This window comes from Sylvia atricapilla, chromosome 9, assembly GCF_009819655.1.
Source record: "Sylvia atricapilla isolate bSylAtr1 chromosome 9, bSylAtr1.pri, whole genome shotgun sequence".
In the NCBI taxonomy this organism is placed as follows: domain Eukaryota; kingdom Metazoa; phylum Chordata; class Aves; order Passeriformes; family Sylviidae; genus Sylvia; species Sylvia atricapilla.
In genome coordinates, this window is record NC_089148.1 from 25,027,251 (window position 1) to 25,050,497 (window position 23,247).

The 23,247-nt window shown below is 45.5% G+C and overlaps 3 protein-coding genes across 5 annotated transcripts in view; 2 read left to right on the plus strand and 1 right to left on the minus strand.

Moving 5' to 3' along the window:
• Positions 1–5,095, minus strand: part of MIER1 (MIER1 transcriptional regulator) — a 35,885-nt gene extending 30,790 nt beyond the window's left edge. For 2 of the 3 annotated variants that reach the window (XR_010744267.1, XM_066325333.1), the window contains exon 1: positions 3,751–4,163. Coding sequence is in view for 1 of the 3 variants with exons in the window: in XM_066325333.1 (XP_066181430.1) it covers positions 3,751–3,759 (9 nt within the window). In the remaining 2 variants the exon portion in view is untranslated. Of the gene's footprint in view, positions 1–3,750; positions 4,164–4,539; positions 4,634–4,758 lie in introns of those variants that run through there. The other variant, XM_066325334.1, reaches the window with a different exon arrangement.
• A 169-nt stretch (positions 5,096–5,264) lies between these two features.
• On the plus strand, positions 5,265–19,535 carry DNAI4 (dynein axonemal intermediate chain 4; the record flags this gene model as incomplete). Its single annotated transcript, XM_066325343.1, is given in 18 exon segments — positions 5,265–5,296; positions 6,847–6,964; positions 7,965–8,038; positions 8,750–8,832; positions 9,100–9,247; positions 11,176–11,315; positions 12,055–12,210; positions 12,774–12,932; positions 13,260–13,465; positions 14,522–14,608; positions 15,260–15,411; positions 16,636–16,793; positions 16,938–16,992; positions 16,994–17,054; positions 17,623–17,721; positions 18,111–18,337; positions 18,952–19,122; positions 19,124–19,535. Coding segments are annotated over 18 exon segments (2,292 nt in total), but the record flags the coding sequence as incomplete, so codon positions are not given.
• Positions 19,536–20,673: 1,138 nt separating this feature from the next.
• INSL5 (insulin like 5) lies at positions 20,674–22,795 on the plus strand. Its single transcript, XM_066325570.1, has 2 exons — positions 20,674–21,257; positions 22,500–22,795. The coding sequence occupies exons 1-2, from the start codon at positions 21,083–21,085 to the stop codon at positions 22,733–22,735; spliced, it is 411 nt and encodes a 136-aa protein (XP_066181667.1). The 5' UTR covers positions 20,674–21,082; the 3' UTR covers positions 22,736–22,795.
• Positions 22,796–23,247: the final 452 nt, after the last annotated feature.

Below are 23,247 nucleotides of genomic sequence, written 5' to 3' on the forward strand. Positions count from 1 at the left end.
TTAGTTCAATAAAAACACCAAGAATGTCAAAAGGTTACTAAGAACAGTTATCAGATCAGGTGTTCCTTCTGCATTCTGCCCTGAAACTGCTTCAAAACAGAAATCAGAAAGTAATTCATGTTCAAAATACAAAAACAGAATTCAGTGACATTCCCAAAGTTTAAAATTCTCCTGAAAGCGGAACATTGAAGAAAAGGGAATTTTTACAGGCAATAGGAATTTATAGATGACTTCTTAAAGCACATAATGTTAATAAATTGATTCTCTGGTTGAAAACAACTCAACTTTCAGAAACTTAAAACCATTCAAGTGGATTCCAAGATGTTGAGGCATTTAATTGTGCCCTGACACCACAGGAGAGCTCCTGCTCCTTCCCACACTTTCCCAAGACCATAAAATGCCAATCCAGGTTTTGAACCCCTCAGAAATTCACTCTGCAGAAGCAAAACTTGAAGTTCTTATTTCAGCAAGCCAAAAAATTGAGGAACCTCAGAGGTTGTGGGTGAGAACCACAAGGAGCTGCTCAGCTGGAGGTTTGGGAGAAACAGGAATTATGTTCCACGGGGAAAGGAATCATGGAATCTTTTAGGTTGGAAAATATCTCCAAGACCATTGAGTGCAACCATTCCCAGCAGTGCCAAGCCACCAGTGTCCCCAAGTGCCACATCCACAGGGATTTTGAATCCTCCAGGGATGGGGACTCAGCACTGCCCTGGGCAGCCCTTTCCAGGAGGAATTTTCCCAAATATCCAACCTGGCCCAGCCTGGGGCCGTTCCCTCTCCTCCTGTCCCTGTTCCCTGGGAGCAGATCCCAAATCCCCCCGGCTGTCCCCTCCTGGCAGGGAGCTGTGCAGAGCCACAGGGTCCCCCCCTGAGCCTCCTGGGGATCTGCTGATCTCCAGGGCTGCTCCTGCTGCCCCACTCCAGCTCCTGGGGGATCTGGAAGCTTTTACGTTCTCAGCCTGAGATGGATCAGCTCCTGGAAGTTCAGGGACATCACACAACAGCAGCAGAAGGAGCAGGATTTCCCCTTCCAGGACCTGTCACATCACCTCAACCCACACCTAAACCAGCCTGCAGTTCATTCCAAGTTAAAGCCAACCCAAAAATCAGGGATATTTAGTCCCCAGAGCTTCCACCTCACCTCTGACCACCCTTTTTCCCCCTGCAGCAGCCCTGATACTCCTCCTAATTCACTGAACAACAACAATAAAAAAACCAAACCTAAACCTTCATCTTTGTTCCCTTTAGTTTTCCATGCTCAGGATCCTGGACTTAGTGCATCCCTTCATGGAACAAAAGGAGCAGCAGGAATTGGGCACTTCTGGAAATTACAGCAAGTGTTGAGCTGCCTCTGGTCAACACAAAAGTCTGAGCCCACTTTTGGGATCAGAAGATCTCATCCTCTCACTTACATTGCACTCCAACATTATAAAGGCTGAATTAACAAAAAAAAAAAAAAAAAAAAAAACAAAAAAAACCCCCACAAAACTCCATTCTCTTTCAGGCAAGCTTTTCAGCCCCAACCTTTTCTTCTCAGGAGGCATTAAAATACTTATTTTGGAGAAAATCTGTGTGTATCAGCACTCCCTCCACCAAAAGCACCCCGTAAGCAGCTTAATGCAGATATTGTAACAGTCACAAAGCTTCAGCTGATCTCAAGTTAGAGATATTTTCTTTCCAGTTGATGACTGGAACAAACTTCTGACACGTTGGAGTAGGAGGAATCACGTAGAAGTAAAAAGAACCCCTAACACAGGTTATTAATCCCAAATTTAATATATATTTAAAATATTTTTTTCCCTTTTGTCTGTCCTGTATTCAAATCATTTCTGCAAAAAGTGAAGCAGCACTTTTGGTGAATTTAGTTTCACTTTCTGCCCTCCAGCCCTGCTGTCTCAAGAACCTTCCTGTGCAGCTCAACAAGTTTCAGAGTTCTGCTGGGCTTTGGGGGTTGTGTCTGTCGCTGATTCTCTGCAACATGATGTTTTAGGATCGTTCCTGAGGGAGAAATGAGCTCCTGGGCATCCCTTCAGAACAGCCAGCACGAGGTTTTCCACTGGGAGAGGATGGGAAGGAGGGCAGGAACCATCAGTCTGACACCTCCCCATCCATAGTTTGGTCATGCAGGCAGCTGGAAATGTCACACTTAGGAGAATCCTCACTCCGTTCCCTCTGTGTTCCCTAAATTCCTAAAATCCTGGGATGGTTTGGGCTGGAAGGAGCCCTAAAGATCACCCAGTTTCAGCTCTTTGCCATGGGCAGGGACACAAACTGAGCTGGCAACTGTATCCTGGGTAAATCACTCCCATTATTACTGTTTCTCCAGGCAGATTCAACAGTTGCCTGGGACTGAACTCCTCCTGAGCTGATCAAACCCTCCTCTTGCCCCTACACCTCAACCAGAGAGGCCAAAACACCACAAGGAATTCACCTCCAAAAAAAGCAAAGATGAAAAAAAAAAACCAAACCCAAAAACGCTGTTCCTTTTTGAGTGTGACATCGAGAGTGACCCACAGCAAAGACCTCAGCCACTGGAACAACATCCACCAAGGGAAAATCCACATCCCAGCGGGATTTCCCTGCCCTGGGCAGCACAAACCCTCAGCCCTCGGGGCTGGCACTGCTGTGACAAAGGGACACCGAGGAGGAAATGATCACAGCTCAGCCCCACAGGACACGGAGCCCACAAACACGGGCAGCAGAACCAAGGGGTTAGGGTTAACGAACGAAAAAATAAACAAAACACACAAAAACTTCAGCCAAACATCCCCAATGCTCTGATGGCCACAGCAAAGGCCTCATTGTCCCTCCAATTTTGTAGAATATCCCCGTTTTTGGGGATTAGACCTGTGATTTCCCTCTCGAGATACAAAACCACCCAGGCAGGTTTCTTAGGACTTCTAAGATTAGCTCAGGACGTGTTGTCCCAACAACAGGAAGACTGCTCCATTAAAGTTTTGGGTTGGGAGGAAAAGAGAAGATAATTTAAGGAAAAATCCCCATATATTCCGGGATTTCAAGGGGAGAAGTTTCATCTGTAAATTCAAATCCTGACGCTTCCAGCTTGCCCTGGAAGTAACAATTGTCCCACAAATTCTACTTGTCCAACGGATACTTTTCAAATTTTCATTTCTGACACATTTGTCAATACCGTTGGAGCAGCGAACAGCCTCGAGATTGGGATCTGGGGATAACTGGAGGAAAACTCAATGGAATATCCATTCAGCAGTCCCAATTCCCCTCCTAAAAGGCAAAGAGCTGCTCCTATTGGGACGGGCAAATCCAACCCCCACCCACCCGACACTACGATAAAGAGGCTTTTTTTTTTCGATTTCCCTATCATTACCATATTACATCCCCGTTTTATCCCACAACACAACTCCCATTATCCCCAAATAACCCCCCCTTCCCCGCAAATCCAGGCAATTCCACGAGGAAGCTCTCCCTGCCGGGACACCGCGCTACCTTTGAAGCAATTCCCCTTTGTCTTAACGACCACAAAAAAAGATATTTAAAGGAAATAAAGCGATGTTTTAACATATGCCGTCCTTTAAAAAGCGGGAGGCGCCGCGCTCGGTCCCGCCCGCTCCCCTCAGGGGCCTCCAGCGGCCGGGACGGCCCCGTTCGAGGGGCTGAAGGGCCCTGAGGGGAGCGGGCGGGACCGCCGGTGCCCGCGGGCCTCCGGTCCCCACAACAAACTTGCGGCCCCGCGCAACAAGTTCCCGGGCGGGCCCCCGCCGCTCTCACCTCAGCCATGATCGCTGGTGTTGCCGAGAAAGGGTCACATCGCCGGGAAGCGCCGCCGGGTCCCGGTGGGAGCGGCGGGAGCGCCGGGGACGGGACCGGGAGCGGCGGCGGGGCGGGAGGGGCGTGGCCACGTTACGCACGACGTCACCGCGCACCGCGGGAAGCGGGCAGGGCGCGTGCGGCGGCTGTCAGTCAGGGGAGGTCACGCCCACCGCGGGTGTCAGTCAACAAGAGGACACGCCCCTCGCATGTAATATAGCGCTATCCAGCTTGTCAGTCAGGATGGAGGCCACGCCCCCTTCCTGTCACTAAGGGATTGGCCACGCCCTCGCGCGTCATGCAACGCAAAGGCTAAGCCCCATCCGTCACTCCAAGTCTAAGGCCACCTCCTGACGTGTCAATCAAAGCGCACACCGCTCCCCGCTCTCCGCCACTCAGCGCTCAGGCCACGCCCTAACTCCGTCTGTCACGCAGACCACAGGACCCGCCTGTCGCTCCAACCGAAGGCCACGCCCCCACTCTGCTTAGGCGCGGCCGCCGCGGCCCCTCATGCCCATATATGTCATTGGGCACAAGCCCCGCCCCCATGTGGCAATCACGCATAGGCCACGCCCCCTCCGGGCTCATTCAATGCCCAGGCCACGCCCCGGCCGGTGCTGGGGCTCCGCTCGCCGCGGCCCCTCGCGGTTCCGAGTCCCCTCCGGCCCCGCCCGCCGCCGGCACCGGCTCCGCACCACCGCCCTGCTCCGCGGTGCCGCTCCCCCCCTCCGGCCCGGCCGCCGTACTCACGCGGAGAGCCGCAGAGGCGCGGGGAGTGTCTCATCGGCCGTGAGGCGAACGGGGGGTCCTCGGGGAACGGGGGCTCTTTGCTGGGCGTGAGACTCTTGGGTGACACAATAACAGCTCTATGTTAAACACAAAACCCGAAAAACCATCCCAAATAAACTGAGCAAAGATGCGGAACCAGCGGTAATTCACCGTGTCCGCTCTGCAGCCCCGGTGCCTCACCTGCCCGGCTCAGCGCTGTCCCCGGGCCGGAACGGGGCAGCGCCCGACACGCACGTCGGGCATCGCGGCCGTGTCACAGCGAGGACACCGCGGCTCCGGCTTGTGTTAAACGCCTCGGCCGTGCCCCTGCAGAGCCTCACGCCTCACGCACGCCCGGCGTCTCCGCCGAGGAGCCGCATCCCCGACCCTCACACGGTCCCCGCGGGCGGTGCCGAAAGAAGCGGCGGGCGCGACTTTGCTGACTCAGGGGTGAATCCCCCTCGAGCGAGGCGCTGCAGCCCCGCGGGAAGGCCGAGCCGGCAGCGGAGCGGTGTCGCGGGCAGCGCTGGTTCGGTGACACGGGGCGGGGGCGGGACCCGAACCGGAGCCCGGGGACGGCCCGGGGCTGCGGCCGCGAGCACAGCGCGGCCCGCGCGCCGCGCAGCGACCAATCAGCGGCGCGCTTGCTGGCGACCAATCGGCGCGCCGCGTCTTGGGAGGTGTTGTCATGGTAACGGTGCGACGCCATGTCGGGCCCCGCCGGGCCGCGGCCTCCGCCGTGAGTGGGAGAGGATCGGGCCTGAGGCATCAACTCTATTGAAATGAAAAGGCTTCAAAGCCTTCAAAATGCCTGGGAATAGATGATAAATTATAATAGATCAATTATAATAGATCAGTAATTGTAATTTATGCATGGGAAATTTCCTTTATTGTAAATGGATTACATCTCTTAAAATACTTAGTAATACATAATTATAATGTATTATTGAGTAGTGCTATATAATAAATTATAGTATAATATACAATAAGTTATTATGGTATAATATTTGTATGTAATAAATTGTATTCTATAATAAATTATATTTAGTAAATTACATAAATGTCCAAAATGCTTAATTATAAATGGTTTTTATCCCTTAAAATAAAGGGTAATACTTAACGGATTATAATTGTAATAAATTATATTCTATAATACATCATAATAAATCAATGGTTAAAACCCCTTATTATAATTGGTTTACATATTTAAACTAATGGATAATAGATAATGAATTGTAATGTATAATAAATTTAATTGTAATATACAATAAATTATATTCTATAATAAATTGTATCCTGTAATAAATTATAAGAAGTTATAGCAAATAATTAGTCAAAAGCCCTTTTTTAATGATCTAAACGCTTTACAATAATTAGTAATATGTAGTTACTTATTATATACAATAAATTATAATAAATGGCTGTAGTCTTATCAATGGTAAAATCTTTTGAAATAATTATTAATAGATAATGAGTTACAATATATAATAAATTATAGTCAATAAATGACTGCAATCCCACAATCTTACATTATAAATGGTTTACATCCCTCAAAAGAATCGGTCATACATAATAAATGAAAATACATAACAAATTACATTCTATAATATGACACAATATATTATAGTTTATGATAAATTAATGTTAAAATCTTTTATTTAGTATATTATTATACTGATTATGGGTGTGATCCCTTAAAATAATTAGCATCACATAATCAATTATAAGAATCCTTTATGATGAATAATTTAAATCCTTTAAAATAATTGGTATTTTATAATAAATTATAATACATCAGAAATGGTAAGAACCTTTTATTCTAATGGTTATAAATGGCTGAAATCCTTTAAAACAATTGGTAATATATGATAAATTGTAATATATAAGAAATGGTAAAGATACTTTTTTATCAATGGTTCACATCCATTATTTGGCACTATATAATAAATTATAATATACAAGAAATGGTAAAAATCTTTTCTTATCAATGGTTTACATCCTTCACAATATTTGGCAATACATAATCCATTATAATATATAAGAAATGATAAAAATCATTTATAATAATAAATTGTTTGCATCCTTTACAATAATTGATAATTTATAATCCATTATGATAAATTGGGAAGAGAACGACAATAACCCAATGGTCAAACCTTTCGTGTTAATGCAGTATTACATTTGATAACTTATATCACTTAATAAATACGATTTAATACTAAAATTAATTTAATTTCCTCTTAAATTCGATGATTTATAAATACAAATATGATCATGTGGTGATTCCAGAGCAGCAGCAGGATATGCTGCATCCAGCAAAGCCTCAAGTTCCCGGAGAAGTTCCACGGCTTCCCAGGAAAAACCCAAACAGAAGAAGGTCCTGGTGGGCAGCCAGGGACCTGTCCAGGTGAGATGATCCAGGAGCACCCTTGGGAAAGGTGGGAAAAGCCCCAAATCCACCTGTGGAATGAACCATGGAGCCTTGGAATGGTTGGATTGGGAAAGGTGGGAAAAGCCCCAAATCCACCTGCTGGAAGGGTCACAGAAACTCTGTAATGGTTGGGAAAGGTGGGAAGAGCCCAAAATCCACCAGTGGGAAGAACCAGAGAGCCCTGGAATGGTTTGTTTGGGAAAAGTGGGAAGAGCCCCGAATCCACCTGCAGGAAGGATGACAGAAACCCTGGAATGGTTGGGTTGGTAAAGGTGGGAAGAGCCCCAAATCCACCTGTGAGAACCTTGAAATGGTTGGGTTGGGAAGGGAAAGGTGGGAAGAGCTCAAAATCAACCTGGGAGCCTGGAATGGTTGGCTTGGGAACAGTGGGAGGAGCCCCAAATCCACCTGCAGGAAGAACCCTGGAATGGTTGGGTTACACCTCCAAGCTCATCCCATTCCCAAGGGCAGGAGCTCCCACCATCCCAGGGTGCTCCAAGCTGGCCTTGGACACTTCAGGGGATGAGGCAACCCTAGCTTGACAATAATTAAGATTTCTAATCTGAGATTCATTACTGGAGCAGCTGCTTCTTCACCCCAAATCCAGAACATTCCCCAAACCTAACCTGGGAATCATTTCAGCACCTCACTGATCTTCCTGCAACATTTTAAACACTGTCATTCAAAAGGTTGTCCATCTGATGTATTTGGCTGCTCTGTTAATTGGACTGGATTAATCAGAATCAATAATTCACCCTCAGTGGTCGTTATGGAATAAACGAGCTGGAAAAGCCACAGGGAGAAGCAGCAGAAGGGGCTGTGACAGTGGCAGGAATGTGGCTTTTCCCAAAGAATCCCAGGGAACTGCAGCAGATCCTTGCAGGAAAGCAGGAATGCAAACCCCTACCAAGTGCCCTCCCTGCCCCTTGGGTGGGAACACGAGGAAAATATCCTGATCATTTCAATTTTTCATCAGGTTTTTGATGATGAGGGGAAGAACGTGACACCCCGTCCTCTCTTCCATCCAGACCCAAAGGCTGCTGTGCCCAGGCAAGAAAAGTTTTATTTTAAAGTATTTTATCTGTTGTAATGATGTTTGGTAAGGGCAGACAACCCCCTATCTAAAATTTAAAAAGACATAAATTAAAATATCGAATTAAAATAAATTTAAATGAATTATGAATTATTTCAATGAATTAAAATAAAGTTCATCTATCAAAATATGGTCAACATAATAATAATGCTCTGCTTTAATAATATTGAAGCAAGTGACCTCGGTGTGATTATGTGCATCCATCTCCAAAAATGCTCTTAAACAAAAAAATTTGGAGTTAAAACTCCTGAATTATGTTTCACTACACTTTCATTTACAAACCTCCAGCACAGAGGGGAAAAAACCAAAGTCAGTGGACTTCAGGCTGACAAACTCAATTAAGTCATGCCAAGAAGGCAAATAATTATTATTATTATTTATTTACCTTATGGTGCTGTAAAAGAAAAATCCTGAGCCACAGCATTACTGAAATGCAAGGAATAATTGTAATTATTTACAATTTTTAATTATTACAATTGCAAACATTGATTTCTGAGATGAAGAGATTGCTATTTTTGCCATGTTTCCCAGGCTGGCTGCTCCAAAGGACAATCCCAGGGGTTAGAATATCAACCAGGAGTAAATATACATTAAAAAAATGACTTGAAAATACACACTTTTTTTTTTGTTTTTTTGAGACAATTCCTGTTTGTTTCTTGTCCCTGAAGGACACATGGAAGCAGCATATCAACAACCAAGCCTGGCTTAGATGAAACAGAACCTCAACAAGAGCCAACTTTGAGCTTGTCTGGTAAAGAACACACCCAAGAATTAGAAAACCTAAAATTATATAAATAGCTATAAAAATATTTTTATATATAGTATAAATGATATAAATAATAAATAATAAAGGAATAAAATCTAGATACATAATAATAAATAAATAATGTATAAAATTGTATATTCTGGAATTTGTGAAACCCTGAGCCAGCTCAGGGCCTTCCGACACTTCCAGAATTTTTTTTTTTTCTATTAATTTAGAGCAGTAAAGGTGTTGTTTGTTCCCCTGCTTTCTCAGCTGTGCAGGAGGAGGGGGAAGCAGCCCTGACAGAAGAAGAGCTGGAGCAGAGGGTGGAGATTTTCCTGTCAGAGACAGACACGCTCTGGATGTTGGATCTGCCAACTGCTGTGGTGTCCACGGAGGCAGAGGAAGCTGTGAGAGTTGTGTGAGTCCCCTGGCAGAGTGTCCTGCTTTGGAAGGACAGGTGTCTGCCAGGAAAAGGGAGAGCTTCCCTTGGAATGGAGAATGGAAACCAACCTCCTTCTACATTAGTATAATTTTGAAATTAAGGGGCTTTCAGGCAGAGATATGGGAATAGGAATAATAGGGGTTTTTACCAAGAAATTTAAAAATAAAAATGTAGTAGGACAAAAAAAAGCAAACAAAAAAGCAAACGCTGCCAGGGTCAGCACAGACCTGAGCCCCTCTTGGCAGGAAACAAGGCTGGCCCTGCATTTCAGGGAGCTGCTGGGGGAATTTCCAGCCCCAGTGTCCTGCTTTGGAAGGACAGGTGTCTGCCAGGGAAAGGCAGAGCTTCCCTTGGAATGGAGAATATAGTGCCCTTCCCTCCTAATTATTATAATTTTGAAATTAAGGAGCTTTTGGGCAGAGATCTGGGAATAGGAATAACAGCTCTTTACTAGGAATATTAAAATTAAAATGAAGTAGGACAAAAAAGCAAACAAAAAAGCAAACGCTGCCAGGGTCAGCACAGCCCTGAGCCCTGTTGGTGCCACCCAAACAAACCTCCTGAGCGCCAGCCGTGGTTCTGCTGGAGCACAGATGACCCTGGAGAAGGCCCAGTGGTGCTGAGCTGGGGCTGCTCTCCTCTGGGAATCCCGTGCAGAGGCTGTGCTGGGCTCTGAACCCCAGGGTGTTCCAGGGGGAATGCTGGGCTCCTCCCCCTGGGCGGGGCCTCTCCCCAGGGGATGATGGGATTGGCTCCGCCCTGCACTGAGCCTGGATGGCCCCTGAACAGCAGATACCCTGGGGGAGGATGGGTCCTGGAAGGGATAAAGAACCCTGCCCCAGCTGGTTTAACAGCAGATATCCCCAGAGTGATGAGGGATGGGTCCTGGAAGGGATAAAGAACCCTGCCCCAGCTGGTTTAACAGCAGATATCCCCAGAGTGATGGGTCCTGGAAGGGATAAAGAACCCTGCCCCAGCTGGTTTAACAGCAGATATCCCCAGAGTGATGAGGGACAGGTCCTGGAAGAGATAAAGAACCCTGCCCCAGCTGGTTTAACAGCAGATGTCCCCAGAGTGATGAGGGATGGGTCCTGGAAGGGATAAAGAGCCCTGCCCCAGCTGGTTTAACAGCAGATATCCCCAGAGTGATGGGTCCTGGAAGGGATAAGGAACCCTGCCCCAGCTGGTTTAACAGCTGGCAATAGAATATAAACTGCTGGTTTCATCTTGCACTGCCTAAGACAGAGAATTCTCTAAGTCAGCTGGCACCTCTTTCTCTGAGTTTCTTCTCCCTCCATTTCTTACAGCTCCATGTTCTTGATGAAATCCTTATTCCCTTCCACTGAAAAATCATGGCAGGTTAGGAAAATCCAGGGGTGGAGGAGGGTGATAATTTGATTTTCATGAGAACAGGAAGACATTTCAAACTGCTGCATTGACTCTTGTGTCTAGCTTGTAATTATTTATTAATTATGAAGAATTAAACACAGCAGGCAGCTCCCCTTGGTCCTCCCTGAACTACCAGAACTTTGGTGGAAATTCTGAAATCGAAAAGAAGAAGTTTCCTTTTTGTCTCCTGATGCTCTGCCTTTCACTCCCAAATTATGGGAGCTCTAAACTATGAATTCCCCAAAATTCACAGGCAGCTGGAAGAGGGATTTTTGCTTTCTTTTTTATGGGTTCTGTTCCCCACAGGCCACTCCTGTTTTAGAACAGCATCACAGAGATCAGAAAAAGCTGCTAAAATGATAGAAAGGCTGAAATAACATCCAGGAATACAAAAAGCAGGAAATTTAAGAGATGGAAAAACCTCTCCTGATCAACTTCTTGTTAAAAACACTGAAAATTCCAGGCAGATTTTTTTTTCCAGGGAGTCACCAGCCAGTGTTTCCTTTGTTTTCCAGGGAGAGGAATAAGATTTATGCAGAAATTTGCAATGCTAAAATTGGCAGTGAATACTTTGAAGAAAAAATGGTGCAAACCATCTCTGGAGCTGCCAAAACCAAGGAAGTGCAATGTGAGACAATCACTGTGGCAGAGAAAGGTAAACCTGGGCAGGAGAGTAAAAAAAATCCCTTTTTTTACTTCCATCTCTAAGCAGGAGGTGTTTCCTCAACTTCCACTTCCAGAGCTTTTAAGTTCAGACAGGACAATGTGGGTTGTGTGGCCTTTTCTGCCCCTCCTAAATCTTGAATTTAGAGCTGAATCCATTGAAATAAAATTGCTCTTAACACTCCCAGAGAATGTTATTTTTGTGTGCAAAGGCCAAAAAAAAAAATCGTGGGGAATGCTGTTCCAAACCCTTTTCCTTTGTGTTAATGTATGTAAAATGAGGGAATAAAGCCCAAAAGGAGATAATAATCTGTTTTAAGAAGCTATTTGCCACTTTTTGTGTGCCTGGAGCATCAGCAGGGCTCATTCCAACCCCTGAGCACACCAAGGCAAATTTTGGGTGGGAGCTGGCCCTGCTCAAGGGGAGCCACACCCCAAAAAAAAACTCCTGCTGGAGCTGCAGCAGTCACACAACAGGAGGAAGCTGAAAGTTATTTTATCTGCTCTAATGATTCTTATTAAGCACAGGCAACCTTTTCTGTAAATTTGTAAAAGATGGCAATTAAAAGATGAAATAAAAACATTAAATCAAAAATACCAGTTCAAATATCAACATCTTTGGAAGCAGAGCTGGTTCCAAAAGCCCCCAGGCCAGCAGTTGGGGTGTAGGAAACTCCTTGCAATAATGAACCCAAACAAGAGCCCTGTGTCACAGGGAAACTCATTCCCAGGGATGATGGTGACTTCCTGGGATTTGGACAATTCACTGAGTGCCTCAGAAGCAGAACCTACAGAGACACAAGAACCAAAAACTCCAGCAGGGAAAAGCAGCAAATCTCCCACAGCTGAAGAGCAAGATCAGGCTGTGGCTGTCCCATCTGCCACAGGTAACATTTTCTATTCCTGCTCTGTCCTCATCCTCCTAAAGCAAGCACATCCCTGGGATTTGTGGGGAAAACCTCCTGAAAAACACTGCCTGGAACCTGCAAGAGAGTTTGGTAAAGAATTCTTGGACAGGGCTGCACTTCTCTGCACTCTGCCATCAGAAATTAAATAAAGAGAAATACTCAGGGACAAGGTTTGCTGGTACTCACTTTAAAAAGTAGAAGCAAAACACCATTTGTGAGACATTCCAGAAGTATCTGAAAAAGATAAGAAAATTATAATAAGAAAAGATGATAGGATGATAAAATTATAAGAAAAGAAAATTATAGCAAGAAAAAAATCATAGTGAAAGCATTTTCTTGAATTCTCTGCTTTTTGCAAGGGGAGAATTCTTATCCCTTGATTTTGCTGTGTCAAGTTTTATCATGTTCAAAGCATTTCTGTCCCATTTCTCTCTCGTTTGGCAGGCAGGATGGGCCTGTTGGGCTCTGTGATCCTTGTGGATCCATTCCAATCTGGAATGTCCCATCATTCTGTGATTTAACTTCTTCCAAAATCATTGCAGAGAGTGCTGTTCCTGCCAGGAGCCACGAGGAGAAGGAATGCCATTCAATCCTAACTTCAGCAAGCCTGCAGCAGGATTTAGTTGTCATGGAGAGGATTCTCATGGAGAACATTTTCCAACCCAAACTCGCAGTTTATCGGCAGATTCCTGTCCTTAGAGGTTTGTTCTTTGCTCAGTTGCCTCTTCCCAGCCAGAAATTCCTCGTTTTCCACAGAAATTCCTCACTTTTGGCCTGGGTAGCTAAACCTACCTGCTCACTCCAGCCCAATCCACCTCTCTGCTCTGTCCCCAACCAATTTTAGTCACAGTTTTAGAAGTTTGGATGTCTTAATTCCTCAAATCTTCACATCTTTCTTTTTAAATTTTTCTTTTCCCTGCAAAATATTTGCTGAAAGGGCAAATTTTCCTTCTGGTGTGAATAATTAAGAATGAGGTAAGTATAAGTAAGAAATATTTCTACTCAGATCCTACATCTGTGCATTTCAGAACCTGTTGTTAGCTCAGACAGTGATGGGGAAGACTCTGAGGAGGAAGAGGATGAGGAAGAGGAGAAGCAGGAGGAAGCTTTGCCAGAGGCAGAGGAAAGCCCAGCAGAAGGTGGAGGTCCCAGGCTGGAGCAGCTGTGGTCATACAGGTGTGATTTAACCAGTGGGCACAGCGTGAGCAGCGTGGCTTGGAACAAAGTGAACCCTGTGAGTGCTCAAATCCTTCCTGAGCTGGCCACAAACTGGGACAGGGAACTCCTGATTCTGGGAGTTCTGGGGATTCTGCTTTGCCGGGAGGGATTTCAAAGATAGATCCAATCCCTCCCTCTTGCTGCTTTAATCTGCAGGCTGCACTTTGCCTACACATGGATAATCAAAGCTTTAATTGGCCCAGAATTTCATTAATTACTCCTGAACAGCAATGTTAATAGACTTGGTCTGTTCTAAAATTGAAATTTAACCCCTGCTGCTAAACTTTAGTATCATTGATGGAGTTCATTTGTGGTAGTTTAGACACCACAAATAGTTAGTCTTTGTCTCTAACAGGAACCTCCCCAAAAAAGCAGGATTCCTCAAAATTTCAGGATAAGATGCACAATAATAACAGCACAGAAGCCAAAGCTTCTTTAATCTGGCCATGTAAAGCTCTGTTTTCCCAACAGAACTCACTTATTAAACAAAAATAATGAATGGAAGAGAGGTAAAAAGTGGCTGAGGATGAGAAACAGAAACCCAGTGAGGGAAAGAAAAAGAGAGAGAAAATAAAGACCATTTCATGCTTTTAGTGCACCAAATCTCCAGATAATCAAAAATTAGACACATTTAGAGACTTCAGTCTTAGAATACAGGGCAAACAATCAGCTAATTCTAAAATGTGAGTTTCACAAACTATTGTTGAGTCCAAGAAAAGAAAAATGAACAGAGCCGAAGGGTAAAGACTTGCTGTGGTTTTTACTTCTGCCTATGGAAAGGAAGGAAGGGAATTCACTGGACTGTGGAAAGCTAAAATCAGGAGTTTGATTTGTTCTCTGAAACTCCCTTAACAACTAACCCCAAGAGGGAAAATGAGAAGTATTCTCCTGTACTCCATTAATAATGCACATTAAAATACGATTATAGAACAACGATTATATCTCCTGTTCCTCCCTGCACAGGGCAGAAGCTTTGTTATTCCAGACTTTGCCTTGACACAAAGGTGCCTTTGGAAATGTCCTGCTGAGCTTCCAGTGGAACTGAGATCTTGCTGTTGCTCTGTGCTTGCAGGATCTCCTAGCAGTTGGTTACAGAGAGTCTGTTTCTCAGGATCAGAAGAAAGGCCTGGCTTGCTGTTGGTCACTGAAGAACCCCATGGTAACGAGCCCCTTTATTTGCTTTTCCTGCAGTCTATTTTCTTGGGACAATTTCTGCTTTATTTCCCTTTTAACTACAATCATTTGCTCTTAACTTCTCACAACACTGTCAATAAGAGAGGAAATTTCACAAATGTAACATTTACACCTCTGCAGATGAAAAGGGACCCTTTTAAAACCAGGCATTAAAAAAAAATATTTGGAAATCTCAGTTACAGATCTCAGTTACAATCTCAGTTCAGCTGTAGGAACAAAAATCAATTAAAAACATTTCAGTTTGATTTCTACTACAGACTTCTCTTGGCCAAAACTGTATCAGACTAATTTAAACCAGGCAGAGTCAAATCTTTGATGCATCTTTACCACATCAAATACTCTCATGATTCTCTGCTGTTACCATTGACATTTTTAGGTATTTGCTTTGGAGTAGCCCTACCTAACTTTCTTTCCATTGTCATATTTCTGCACCATCTTTATCTTTTCCCTAATTTTAGCAATAGAAATACATTTCCAATCAGAACAGACAATCATTTCTGATCACTGTGGCCACCATCATTTGAGTTTCCCAGCAGACATTTAGTGCCCAGTGTTACGAAAAGACATACAAATCATACCCCAACTCACAACTCTGCTGTATTTGTCTCCTGGGCAGTGGCCAGAGCGCATTTTCCGCTGTGAGCACGGTGTCACTGCTGTGGATTTCTCCCTGGCAAGGCCAAACCTCCTGGCAGTTGGGATGGCCAATGGATGTGTGGCCGTCTACGACGTCCGGAGCCGCAGCGACGCCACGCTGCTGGACAGCAGGTCAGCCTGGGAGCTGCCACTCCTCCCCCCAGGGCACCTCTGAGCAACCAAACCCTTTTCATCTGCTATTTGGGGCTTTTTTTATCTTTTTCTGTGGTTTTTTTAATCTTCTTTTTCTGTTAAGAGTCGGGATTAATTGCACGGGAGACAGTGTTTCGTGTCCGGATGTTTATTAATTCTTACCTGTGTTACAGTTTCACAGTCCATGGGTTCTCCAGCACTGCCAGCTAACAAAGTGAGAAATGGCTCTGTCTCTATCTCTCTACAAGGCCTTTTAAGGATGAACTGTCCAATTAAGAAATGACACCTCAATTATTTTGACTTTTAACCCAATAACCAACCACTCCTGGCCCACAATGGGGATTTTTCTACCCAATTACAAAACCCCACCCAGACCCATGGAGGAGAAGGTGAAAAAGGAACACAGCCTATGCCCTAAATCCTGCACCTTGCTTTGTGTCTATATTACTGTATTCTAAACCCTTAAACTCTGAGTTTCCCACCCTGTGCTGTCACACACTTCTATTTAACCCCACACCCACAGTCCCAGGGCTGTCACTCAATTTTGGAGCCTTTTCCATGGGCTCAGGTCAGTGCAGTGTTTGCTGGGGGTCAGTGCCTGTGAGCACAGAAAGGATGGAATTCTCAGTGCCCAGGGCTCCAACAGGGGCAACAAAGCAGTGCCATTCCCTCACCCTTTAAGGAACTGCAGCTATTTACCCCCATCTATCATTTATATTTCTTGTCCTAACTAACCCAGCCCTGGATAATAAATCCTTATGGGAGACCAGTCGTAGCTTTTGGTGCTTTCTCTCTGATCCCTCTTGCCAAAAATGGAGAGAACATCAGAACAGGTGAGGGGTGAGCAGGAATTAAGAAGAGAATGAGAGAAGGGATGGGGGTGTGATGAGGGAAGCACCTGCCCTAAGGGCAGCTCCCCAGGGCTCGGGCACTCTCCTACAAGTTGCAGGCTGATTTCATGGTGCAAGCACATAAACACTGCCCTGAAACTAATTATCAAACATGTTTAATGAGGGAAACATTTTCCTGGAGAAAACAACCAATATTCAGACCATTATTTTTCAAAGAGCAGCAAAACATTTCTGTTGTAAGACTTAACACTCATTACGAAGTAGAAGCGTAATCATTTGTCAAACATGGTGCATTGTCTTTGCTCATCTGTGATTTACCACGTGGTTTTTTGGGCTTTTTTTTTTGTCCCAGCACATCCCTAAATAAACACAAAGGTCCTGTGTGGCAGCTGAGGTGGGTGGAACAGGACAGAGGTGCAACAGCAGGTGACAAAACAGAGAGACTGATGTGTATCTCTGGAGATGGGAGAATGACTCAGTGGTTCATCCAGCAAAGGCTGGATTGCTCTGGTGAGCACCTGAAACTGCTCTCTTTGATCCCAGCTGTCATTCTTTACTCCAGTTATCCCACAAAGCATTTCAGAGCTGCTGGGCATCCCAAAGCAGCACCAGCCCCTCACACCTGTTTGACCAAACCTCCTGCTCTTTGCACAGATGTGATGAAAATCAAGAGAACAGAAAGTGAGAAGAAAAAATTACCAGGTGAGAGAGAAAAGTGAAGGTCCTATTTCACAACAGGCAGCTGGAATGTGCTTTGACTTCCATCCAGAGGTAGGTTCAGAAAGCCCATCCTGGCTGAAGGGTTCCCAGGAAAACTCTGCAGTGGAGGTGGGATGCTCAGCTGGAGCTGCTTTAATGGGAATTAATCAGAGACTTGGCACTGCTATTTAAAACATATGGATTTTGAAATAATAAATTGCTTTCTAGCGCCTAAGATTTACCCCAAATGGGTGAAATGGTAAAACAAACCCTGTCCTCCCAGCCACGTTACTCACATTTCCTTGGGGCAGTTCCCCTCTGTGATGGCCAAGCCTGGGAGAAGTTGTTCAACACCTCCCACATCCAGGACTCAGCTGAGCTTCTCTTTATCCAGCTGAGCACTCCAAGAATTCTTGCATTTTCCACGTGGATTGCTGAAAATCCAAGATTTCCAGGAGTCAAACCCCAGCACACTGTGCATTGTTGGAGCACACACCCAACAAATGTGCAACGTTGTGGTTCCACTTTACCCACCACTCCCAGGAGCTCCTCCTTGGCTCTGCAGAGCACTGCCTCTGAACTCCTCTGCAGGAGTGATAAATCCATCCAGCCCAGGCTACTTTATTTCCCTTTCTTTCAGGATCCTGATCTTTTTCTTGCTGGAACAGAAGAGGGCCACATCCACTGCTGCTCTTGCTCAGGCAAGGAGCAGATTCTGGGGACTTACAGAGGCCATAAGGTGAGGGACACCCTGTAAACAAGGACAGCAGGAACTGCTCAATTCAAAAATTTAACAGTTTCTTTGCTTATATTTAGTGAACATCTGCAACAAAAGAAACCTAAACTTCTTCTCTTATAATAGGAATGAATCCCCACAGCATAAAGCATCACAGTCTTACAGGATTACTTTCTATGCTATCAGATTTTTTTTTCAAGTAATTTATTAAAACTGGTACTATAAACTGGTTTAAAGCTTTAGTTCTGGCTTTATTTTAAGACAGCAATCAGAAATCTGATTGTCCTGTAGAGTTAAATAGTCTTACCTGTGGGAGGAAGGCTGGGTAGCTCTGGAATGGATTCTGTAGCTCTACAGCAACACCAAGTTCTGGTTTGTTCCTCTCCCAACAGGGCCCCGTGTACAAAGTTGCCTGGAACCCCTCAAGCACAGAGATGTTCCTCAGCTGCTCTGCAGACTGGAGCATCCTTTTGTGGCACCGGGATTCCCACACCCCCCTTCTGACCTTCACTTCTGTCACAGCTGTTGTTCATGACATCAAGTGGGCTCCAAAATCAGCTTTCATCTTCGCAGCAGTGAATGAGCAGAGGGTGGAGATTTGGGATCTGACTGTCAGCATGTGAGTAATGGCTCTGCTCAGGGAAGAGTCTGAAATGTAACTGTCACACGTTGCTCCCTCATCAGTGTTTTTATCAGATCATTTCATCAGCTCCACACTTTGCTTTGCATTCTGAAATACTCGTTGTGTAAAAGCAGATGGTGGTTACCAGAGATTTGAGGTTAGAAGAGAAGGAGCTGGATGCCTCATGGAGCTGATAAAGTGTAAAACAGCCCCTTTACTGCAGAAATTGTGGCAGAGTTAGAAGGGAAAAGAACAAAACTCTGCTACTTTGGTAAAGATTGGATGATTTGAAGTTGAGATGACTCAGTTACCTGTGACCATGTCCAGCTGCTCTGGGTTTTGTGTTACTGACAGTGTGAAGCCCTGGTGGATCCAGAGCCCTCCCACATCCTGCAAATTATTCACCTAATAAAAAAATTACCCCCAGGTTAGGACAGATTTTAGGCACACAGGATTTCTTAGCTAACAGCAGCTAGGATGTGTCTTCTAGCAGAACCCAAACCAAACACTGCCTCACTTCCCAATATTTGTGCCAACCTAGAACACAGAAAATGAAATGTGCCGCTTTCCAGCTGATCAATGCATGATACCCATTAACTCTTGGGTTGCAGCTTCGACCCCGTGCTGTCCTGTGCTGCCAGCCCTGAAGGGAAGCTCAGCTCCCTCCTGTTTGCCAGGAACGCCCAGTGCCTGCTCCTGGGGGACAGCTGTGGCCAGGTGGGCGTGTGGCAGCTGCACAACCTGGCTGTCCCCAGCAGCCACCAGGTATGGCTCTGCTCACAGGGCTCATTCCTCCTGGAAACACCCAGCCAGGGAACACTGGAACAGGTGGGATCACAATTCCAGCACCAGGTTAAAAGGTGGTGGGGTCCTGCTCTTTCTGCTGCCACACCACTGGAAATTAATTTTCCTTTATAAACAAGAGAAATGTTTGCATGCTGCCAAATAGGACAGCACAAATGCAACCCAAGCTGGCCTGCCCAAAAGTGTTGTTTTTCTGTTGACAGAATTCCAAAGAAGAATCAGCTCTTTTTCCCTCTTGTTTTCCAGGTTGGTTCCCTGTGGGACATTGTTGCTCCTGCTGGAGTTGTTTAACAGTAGCTGAGATCCCTTCTCCTTCAAGAAACACTTGCTGTAGTATGAACATAAACTGCTTATCCTTTTGCAATCAATAAAGTTTCTCTTTGAAGCCACACTACTCAGAAACTTCTTTCAAATATCCCCCTGGAAGTGCCCTCACTGCACCATCAGTGTTCACACATGGATGCCCTTCTCTAGAATCCTGATCATGGAAAGGTCTCTGTAGGCTTTTCTCCTTGGACCTTTATCCCTTTCTGCCTTTCCCCCAAGGTCTCTTCTCCTCGGGTTGAAAGCAGGGACTGTTTGGCTGCCTAGGCTGGCTTTTTTGGGGAGGCAGAGCAGAAGAAACAGAGAAAAACCACCCAGCTGGAGGATTTCCAGGCACTTCCTGCCCACAGGAAATAAGGAGCATCTCCAGAGAAGTGATTAAGCACAAGTTGTAGCCTTGCTGCTGAGCACATTACATCTGGAAACGTGTATTTTATAGATGCACAACATCCAGCCTCTCATTATCCTGACAATAAACACCCAGCACTCAAACACATCACTGAATTAAGGACCATTTGTGCTGCATTAACATCCACTTCCTCCTGTGTGCTGCACATCTGACAGGGGACGTGCAAACTTCCCCCTGACATAAAATTCATCTTGGTGTGTTTCAAGGAAAGCCACTCGTTAAGGTGAATCATTTGTTAATCATTATTATAAATCTGGCCAAAATACACCTTATATTTTCCATCCATGCCCACGACTGTTTGCTTACTGCTAAAAAACAAGCTTTCCATAACACATCATCACCCACCCAGCACCCAGTGAAAATTAATTACCTGTGACATTATGGTGCTGGAAAAATCCTCGTGGTGCTGGGAAGGGCACCAGATCTCCCAATTTCCTTATGGATTTTGTCCTTAAACGTGGAATTTCTGACGGGATAATTGAGAAATCTCCTCCCTAGAGGCATTTTATTGCAAGGATTTTTTACAGAAATGTAAATACACTGAAGCCAAGAGTAGGAACCAATAATTCAGAACCAACCTCTGCTCTCAGAGCAGAGATTCAGCTCCATGTGCTGCAGGATCATGTCCTATCTCTTGGCACACTGGAAATCCTGGCTGGGATACCAACATATGCCACAAACCCACTCTGGAGTGGATTTTCTCACCACTGGCAGGGTGCAGGATGCAGACATCATGGGAAGGAGTTCATTCCATTTTTTCCATTTTTTAAATGGAACTTAAAATTTCCACCCAGTTAATTCAATTTTTCTTTGGGACCACCAACACAAAAAGACCCCAGTGGGAATCAGGCCGTGCTGGGAACACAGACACCAAACTCATTAGGTACAAACCACGTCATAAACACCCTTTTGTTCTGGCAGAACACACATTAACTGCAGCCACCTAAGCCATACCCCCATAAACGTGTGACACAGGTGTTCCCAGAAAAGCAGCTACTGTAGACTTCAGAAATCTTTAACACCTGACTGAGATCCCAAAGCACTTCAAACGTGACCAGAAACAAGCAGTTTATTTGTTTTTAGCAAACACTGCTGCCCTCAGAGTGAGCTGTTACTCAGTGGAGTGCACAGACCGCCAGTATAAATGGGAATGTTCCAGCAGAATTCCCCACTCCATCCCTTGCTGCCCTGCCCACGTTGACAGCATGAGGGGCACGGTGCTGGCTCTGGGCTGCCTCGTCCTCCTGCTCCTGGCACGGGGAGGGAGAGGAGAAGGGAACACGGTGAGGCTCTGCGGGAGGGATTTCATCCGAGCCGTGGTGTTCACCTGCGGCGGCTCCCGCTGGAGGAGGCACCTCACCGAGCACCACCACCGCCGGGGTGAGTACCAGGGAAAGCTCCCAGGCTCTTCCCTGCCTGCTGCACCTGCATCTGAGCGGATCCACGGGGATCCAGGGGGATTGGGAACCAGCACATCCCCTGCTCCTTCAATCCCTGCAGCTCGGGTTGTGCTGGGAGGCAGCCAGAGAAGAGCTGCAACTTCTCGTGTTCCCTCTCCTCTCCTCGTGTTCCCTCTCCTCTCCTCGTAGCTTGTCTGCCTCACCTTCCCGGGCTATTCTGCTACAGAAAAATTATTTAGACCATGATTTTCCCAGCTCACCTGAGGAACAGGATTCAAGGCAAGGCTGTCACTGAAAATCTCTCTGCCATCACATTTCAAGTGACGGTGACAAGTTTTGCTGAAGTTGGTGCAAGTGTCTTACTGTGGTCTTCATTTTCCCCGCTGTTTCCCCAAATTTTCTGTTCCCAAAACAGAAACTTTATAAACTTTGTAATTCAAGCACGTTGAATATCTACTCTGCAATTTAAGCACCTTCACGTGCTTTTGTGTATATTTATATTTGTTAGCACATTTCTTGATACTCAGAAAATTTTGATTTGATAGTCAGAAAATTCAACCATTACATGCACAGCTAGAAATCTGTACTCTGACAGACTGAAATAAACAGAGAACAAGAAAATAACTGAGGCAGGTGACAGTAACAGAGGCTTTCTGCACTTCCTACACCTGCATTTTTGGAAAACTCTCTTGTAGCAGCAGCTTTCAAAAAATACAAAAGTGGTAACATGGGCAACCCCCTCCCCAAAATCTTGCTTTACAGGCTGCTCAAGGCCCAGCTGTACTGAGGTGTTTCAAGTGCAGCTGGATTGTAATTTTTGTGGGAATATCCAGAACTTTGGAGTAGCTGATGCCTTAATACAACACCTGCAATTCAGGAAACCACCCCAGGTCCAGCTTAAAGTGCTGGTCAAGAGCCTCTGACACGTTTACACAGTGGAGTGTGTAAGAAAAAAAATCCCAGTTTTTCCTGGAGAAGCAAATATATCATTGTAAGACTCAAGGCAGCACAGGACACTCTTCAGTATAAATCCCTGAACTACTGTTTTATCATGTTGATCACAGATTGTTTTCCTCACGGTGAGAAGTCTGTGATAAGCTGCTCCTATCAGAGGTTAACACTCAGCTCCCTGGCTGTAGCTTGGTCTGTCTTTCTAGTAAAGATGAAAAGCACAAATCACTAGTCTTGCCGTGACTTTTAACTTCTCATTTTCCTGTGACAGAGAGTGAAAACCCCCAGCACTTCTCACACGAGGACGAGGGCGACGCCGACTTCTCCTCACACGCAGAGCCCAGGCTGGGCCCCCACAGCCAAGAACTCCAGCATGTCAAACTTGAGCAAGACCTGCAAAACACCAGCAAAGCCTCTGTGCTGAACAAACGTGAGGCAGCCACGCTGCTGGCCACATCCTGCTGCACCGTGGGCTGCAGCAGGAGAGAGATCAGCTCACTCTGCTGAAACGCAGCAGCTCGGCGTCACGGCTTCACGGGGATTAAAGCAATCATGACATCAACCACCCTTCTTGCAGTTGTGTCCTTTAATTGGGTGTTAAATGTCACAGAGCATGCCAGCAAGTGGCTTCAGATTGTCTGCATTTCACAGTGTTTACAGTAGGGTAAAACTTGCAGTCATGAGTACATGAAGTATTGCTTCCCAACTAACTACTGTTCTGGTTTCAGCTTTGCACCTAAAAGGTAATAAAATAAGCAGTTTTGTGATAGATTTGTTCTCTGAGTCAGGAAAACCTAACAGCAGGGACATAGGAGCAGCAAAAAGTCTGGTTTCAGACTCAGAGCAAGGTCAGCCAGACCCCACCTCAACGGGGAATGGCTGCAACAGGAGAGACTTAGAACCATCAGCACCAGCCCCAAAACCAGGCAGGCAAAAACCCACGGTTTATTTCCTACTCCAGATGCTTCCAGTAATGTTTCCTGGAGGAGAACAGGGAAAACATTACTTACAGACAATAT